Genomic DNA, 5,995 nt, shown 5'->3' on the forward strand with positions numbered 1-5,995 from the left:
TGTCTCCTGCGTCTCTCGCATGGGCAGGCGGATTCTTTACCGCTGAGCCACCTGGGAAAAGGCTCTATAAATGTCAGCTATTGTTACGATGCATATCCCGGGAGGTTTTTTCTTCTTGGGAGGTAAAGACTGGCTGCATTTAGGCTCCAGATGAGGGTGGGAACGGGGACGTCCCAGGTGTTCGCCGGCCCTCCCCTATCCCCGCCCCGGAGCCGGCGGATTCGCTTTCGGTTGGGCAGCTGAGATTCCGGGGATGGTGACTTTGGAGCTAGCGGTAGATGTCGCTGTCCAGAGTGCCTGTCGGTGACCTCCAGTGGCTCTAACCAGCAACACCTACCTGCCCTCGTCCCTTACATCCTAAAGCGGGAGAAATCCCCTGAGGAGGAAAATATGTTGCGATCCAATGTGGAGACCAAAGTTGTGTGTGTGGTTTTTTTTGTGCCCACCTTTAATTGGAAGGAAGCGGCGTGGAGCAGCATCAGCGGACTTGGGATCACTTTGGCGCCCGGACAGGGCCCACCCCTCTGACAGCCCCTCCCTCCCGCACCCGTGGTTGGCTGAGCGGGGAGTGGGCGTGGCTGAAGCCGGCGTTAGGACCCGGCGGAGCGCCGCGGACGTCACGGAGCGGCGCCCCTGCGGCGGGTTGAGCGGGAGGCGCGCGGGAGTAACCCGGTCGGTGGTCTCCCTCGCTGGGGGCCGGGCCCCTAGCCGGGAATCGAGGCAGGAGCCGGTACGGGGAGGGAGGGGAGGGGCGGGATTCTAGCAGGGGAGGAATCCAGCCTCGCAGGGGGTGAAGTCCTAATTCCAGCCTAGTTTCGCTTTCCGCGTGTCCAGTTTTACGTTCCCGGCCCTGCGCATCCAGTTGTTTCCTCTGCGGCCGCTGCCCTGCCCTTTTATGCGGGCACAACTCTGGCCTTTTCTAGCGCCACGAGACTGCAGGCCGAAGCGGCCAGTGCACAGAGACTGATCGCAGGCGTTAGGCTGCCTCCCAGCTCTAACACCTGCGTGGGGCGGGGAAGCGTGGGGGGCGGGGGGTGGGCTTTCCCAGCTGCTCTGGTTCTATGAGAACGGACGGGCAGCCCTACCCGGGTTCCCTCCCAGGTCGAGGGGAGGGGCAGCGGGAGTGGGCGGGCCTTGCGGCTGCCTGGGCCTCTGGAACTAGCTCCTGCCTCACCCCCCAGGTGTCGGGAAGGATGACCACGCTCACGCGACAGGACCTCAACTTTGGTCAAGGTAGGGAGGCTGGACCTGCGGACCTGGGGCAGGGGGCGAGGGAGGGCCAGGGCTAGCGGGCTCCCCCCTCCACGAGCGCACCGGGTTCTGTTCCCCTCTCAGTGGTGGCCGATGTGCTCTGCGAGTTCCTGGAGGTGGCGGTGCACCTGATCCTCTACGTGCGTGAGGTCTACCCGGTGGGCATCTTCCAGAAGCGTAAGAAGTACAACGTGCCTGTCCAGGTGAGCCCCCACAGCCAGGTTGGGTGCACTGGGTCACCCCCGAATCACAGAGCGGATGGAGAGGGGATTTTTCACTCTTCCACCTTCAGGCTCAGCGCCCTCATTCCTCAGCGGCCTGACCTTGCCTTCTAGTTCACAGAAGCAGCTGATAGCTCCACAACCTCCCATCCCTCACTGCCATGGCATCTCCTTCCCTCCTCTCTGAACTGGGAATTCCCCTTGCCAGAAGTTAGGGACCAGGTCCTCTGATTAGAGTCCCCCCGCCCCGCCATCTTTTTAAAGGTCTCCTGAAGCTGATGAATGGTTAGTTTGGAGGGGATTCCTATAAGCTCAGGCACCTTCTCTCTCCTCTCATTTACCCTAATTGTAACAGTTTGTTTTAGGTTAAAAGGCAGAGGAAGCAGTAAATACATGTGACTATATCACCAGCCTCTAGAAGTTCTTGCCCCTTAGAAAGCACGCAGTAAATATTAGAACAAATGACTGAACACTGGAAGGTGGCGGAAGCTTAAAAGATATACGTGGGGGGTGGGAAAAAAAAAAAAGCAAAAGGATATATAGGGAAAATGAAAAAAAAGAATCAGCACTTACTGAGGACCCACTGTGTAGCATGCTTCCCTGGTGGCTCAGTGTTAAAGAATCCACCTGCCAATGCAGGAGATCCGGGTTCAATCCCTGGGGCCGGAAGATCCCTGGGGAAGGAAATGGGAACCCACTCCAATATTGCTGCTTGGAGAAGTCCATGGATAGAGGAGCCTGCTGGGCTCCAGCCCATGGGGTCACAAGAGTCAGACCCAACTTAACAACTAAACAACTCTGTATACTAGGTACTTGTCTCACTTACTCCTCCCTTTTTCTTTTTAAATGAGATCTTCCACAGATGAAGTAAGGAAAGAGGAGTTAAGCCTGAGGCCACTCAGGTCCTTAGTTCCAGATTCTTAATGTTTGAAAATGGATTAAATTCTTGAATCCCTTCTCTGGAAAAACGCCTGTATACTCAAACCTGCACAATTTAGAGACATCTTAGACTCTGGAGGAGCTCAGTGGCCCTGCATTAGGAACTCCTAATGCTGTATTAAATGCTAATGTTGGAACTGAATTCTTAGGATCTTCTAACTTCTTCCCCTCTGTGGATAGTTCAGTTCTTAGCCTCATGATGGGTAGTCTGTCTCCTGGTGGGGAGCCCTAGGGAACAGCTGGGCCTTTCTCCAAAGGCAGGCAGGGCCTTGGGCAGCTGGAGAGGGTGTCAGGGTTCCCCCCAGCAGTGCTGCAACCTCACCAGCCATCGTGGGGGTTGTGTGTAGATGTCCTGTCACCCGGAGCTGAACCAGTATATCCAGGACACACTGCACTGCGTCAAGCCGCTCCTGGAGAAGGTGAGAACACCAGGCTGCCAGCCTACCCTGCCTCCAGTGCCCCTCCATGGTCCAGGATGGGGCAATGCTGGGACCCTTTCAGGTCCATATGACTAATAACACCCAGAAGCCTATTCCCTGCTCTCTGGAAACCACCCTTGCCCAGGGACAGGCCCCAGGGCATGGGGGTATGTTCAAGGCATGCTGGGCCTGGAGCCTTGGTTCCTGAAATTTGCTGAGTGGGGCCTGCCTTGAGGGTTTGGGGTCGTTCTCCCAAGTTCCTTTCTCTTCTTCTGCCCCAAGTTCTGTCTGGGCTTGGCCCTTCAGGGATTCCCCCATCTGTTCTGCTCCCTGAGACATCCTAGCATCACAATGGGACCCAGCATCCTTTCCTCTCCGTGGGTACCACTGGGGTGCCTGCTCAACTTCTTTCTGGGATCCCAGGGATTCTGGGCCTGGAAGCTGAGCAGGAGTGCGAGTGTCTTTCCCAACCTTCCCTGGGCAGGGAGCAGGTGGCAGGGAGGGGAGTGGGCGGGGGAGGGGGAGGCGGGGACCCAGCTCTGGAGGAGGGGGTTCTTGTCCTTGCAGAATGATGTGGAGAAAGTGGTGGTGGTAATTTTGGACAAGGAGCACCGCCCAGTGGAGAAATTCGTCTTTGAAATCACCCAGCCCCCGCTGCTGTCCATCAGGTGCGCTGCCTTGCTCCCCATCCACAGGCTGCCTAGCAATACCCCTACTCTAACCCCTTCAAGGCAACCCCTGAATGCCTTGCTAAAGGCCTGGGAGGACACGTGGTGAGGTGTGCCACCTTAACGAGGCCTGTTAGTGGCCGAGGCACAGCTGGCCACCCAGCAGTCTCTGTGGACATCACACAGGTTACACAGAACACCCTCCTGTATGACACCTGGAAAATTACGGCATTGGCAAATGCCTGGTCCCATCATCCTCATTTTATAGATGCAGAAATCAATCAACTGTGTCCTGGTTCTCAGATGATCTTGACCTGGTCACCCAGAGCCAGGACACAGACCCAGTTTCCTGACTTCCCAGTCAAGCATCCAGTCCATAGTCAACTAGAAGTTGACCTTGGGTGGCTGTGTTGGGCTGGTCAGCTGCTGGCTTCCTGTGGTAAGGTCAGGGCACTAGAATCTGTCCCTACTTGCTGTGTGGCCTCAAGCAAGCCCTGTCCCTTCCTGGCCTGGTGTCCTGGTTCTCAGACTGGGCTGCACATTAGAACCACCTACTAGAGTTCTTTATGCTCGCCGCCTACCCCCCTCCCCCCATCCCCAATTCTGACTTAATTAGCCTGGGATGGGACAAGGCCTTGGTTTTAAACTCCCCAGAGGATTTTAACCATGCGGAATCAAGTAGGCAGGCCCTCAGAAGCACCAGGCCCTCTGTACCCCCAGGGCTGCTTCCAGGGTTGATTGCCTGCCAGGGGGAGGGGGCCGTGCATGTGCTGGGAGACTCTCCTCCTCTCTCCTTCCCAGCTCCGACTCTCTGCTGTCTCACGTGGAGCAGCTGCTCCGAGCCTTCATCCTGAAGATCAGTGTGTGTGATGCTGTTCTGGACCACAACCCCCCAGGTGTGCTCGTCCCCACCCCTTCCTCCCCGGGCATTTCCATGGCTCCGTGTTGGCCTGTGTCCTTGGGTCCCTACTTGGCTGCACCAAGCCTCCTCTCTTCCTTCCTGCCTTAGAACCCCTCTTAAGAACCCTCCTACTTGAGGAGGCCTCCTTGATTGACTCCATCTGGGGTTAAGTCTCCCTGTTGAGTGTCTTGTCTGAGCACTGGGTTCACGCTCTGCTCTGCGGGGCTGCTGTGCCAGTTAGGCTCTGTGGGAAAAGGCTGTGTCCAGTGGCAGGCATGGGGTGGCCCAGGCTTGACCGAACTCTGGCCTCTTTAGGCTGTACCTTCACCGTTCTGGTGCACACGAGAGAAGCTGCCACTCGCAACATGGAGAAGATCCAGGTCATCAAGGTGAGAGATGGGACTAGTCTAGGAGGGTGGGCAGGAGACAGTTGGGAGGTGCTGAGAATCAGAGTTCTGTGTGAGCAGGGGTGTTGCCTTAGCAGGGTACTCATCACACTGCTTATGGCAGTGCCTGGCATGAGTAGCTCTCCTGCATCAGCTCTGTGGTCACCACCTTGTCAACGCCCCACCTGGGCACTCAGCGCTGAGAGGAGAGGAGCCTTGATCCAGTTTCCGAACTGGTGTTTGGGGCATGTTGAGTCACTGGGGCCCCCAGGCCAGCTCAGATCTACAGACTAAGCCTTTCTGGTGGGGGAACCTGGGAATCTGCACAACAGCAATTCCCTGGTGGCTCTGATGCTTCCTGAGGTCCGAGGATGCCAATTCTGGAAGGGGAGCAGGGAGCAAAGTGAAGATGGGCAACGGGCCGGCCCCCTGCCACCCTTCCCTTGGTCCCCTCCCCAGGACTTCCCCTGGATCCTGGCAGACGAGCAGGATGTTCACATGCACGACCCCCGACTGATACCTCTAAAGACCATGACATCAGACATCTTAAAGGTGAGCTGCTTGGGGCCCCTGTGCTGAGGCCTCACCAGATGGCTTGTGGACAAAGGCTCAGGGGAAATGACAGGGCATGCCTGGCATAAGGCTCCCAGTCCCCTCTTCTCTTGACCCCTGGCGGTGGCCACACAGCCCCACCCTGGGTGCAGACCCCATGGGTTCCCCAAAGGAGGTGCCATGGTTGTCTGTCTGACTATGGTGTCTGTTCCTGTCTATCAGATGCAGCTCTACGTAGAAGAGCGGGCGCATAAAAGCAGCTGAGGGTGCACCTGCCCTCCCCAGTACCCCCCAGGAAAGCCACAACTGTCGGACTTTGGGGGCCATGCTGCAGGGCCACCCTGATTCCAAGTGCTCTTATTGTCTCTGTGTATGGACCACCCCTGCCTCCAGCCCCAGGCTGCTCAGGCCTGGTTGCCTTCGTGGAGGCATCGCTCCCTTCTCCGCCAGGAGGGCAGGGAAGAATGCTGGGACCTCAGTTTCTCAGCCTTCTGGGATTCAGCCGGCCAACGCTGTCTGTCTCAAATGCTGTGCTGTGAGTTGTTTCAATAAAGAGCTCCCAGGGCTGAGCTGTGCTGTCACTACCTGGAGGGAAGGGGCTGCTTCTCTGCCCAAGCACCAAGGACCTTGTAGCCCCACCCTTAGCCCCAGCCCCAGG

At 57.3% G+C, this 5,995-nt stretch overlaps 1 protein-coding gene across 3 annotated transcripts; it reads left to right on the top strand.

The window, feature by feature from the left end:
- The first annotated feature begins 616 nt into the window (after positions 1-616).
- MAD2L2 (mitotic arrest deficient 2 like 2) lies at positions 617-5,906 on the top strand. Of its 3 annotated transcripts, none has more exons than XM_027975638.2 (9): positions 617-730; positions 1,182-1,233; positions 1,336-1,454; positions 2,759-2,830; positions 3,398-3,498; positions 4,300-4,394; positions 4,715-4,788; positions 5,245-5,337; positions 5,560-5,906. In XM_027975638.2, the coding sequence occupies exons 2-9, from the start codon at positions 1,194-1,196 to the stop codon at positions 5,599-5,601; spliced, it is 636 nt and encodes a 211-aa protein (XP_027831439.1). In that variant the 5' UTR covers positions 617-730; positions 1,182-1,193; the 3' UTR covers positions 5,602-5,906. The 3 variants fall into 3 exon arrangements, with proteins under 3 accessions (XP_027831439.1, XP_027831440.1, XP_042113184.1); XM_027975639.2 differs by having other exon boundaries at positions 617-720; XM_042257250.1 differs by having other exon boundaries at positions 617-672.
- The last annotated feature ends 89 nt before the right edge of the window (positions 5,907-5,995 follow it).

Source organism: Ovis aries, chromosome 12 (genome assembly GCF_016772045.2).
Source record: "Ovis aries strain OAR_USU_Benz2616 breed Rambouillet chromosome 12, ARS-UI_Ramb_v3.0, whole genome shotgun sequence".
NCBI lineage: Eukaryota > Metazoa > Chordata > Mammalia > Artiodactyla > Bovidae > Ovis > Ovis aries.

Bases quoted from the DNA above. Each gene is read 5' to 3' on its own strand.
- MAD2L2 (XM_027975638.2), top strand. From the start codon at position 1,194: ATGACCACGCTCACGCGACAGGACCTCAACTTTGGTCAAG. The intron at 4,395-4,714 runs GTGTGCTCGTCC...TGGCCTCTTTAG, and splicing joins TCTGGACCACAACCCCCCAG to GCTGTACCTTCACCGTTCTG. The intron at 4,789-5,244 runs GTGAGAGATGGG...TCCCCTCCCCAG, and splicing joins AGAAGATCCAGGTCATCAAG to GACTTCCCCTGGATCCTGGC.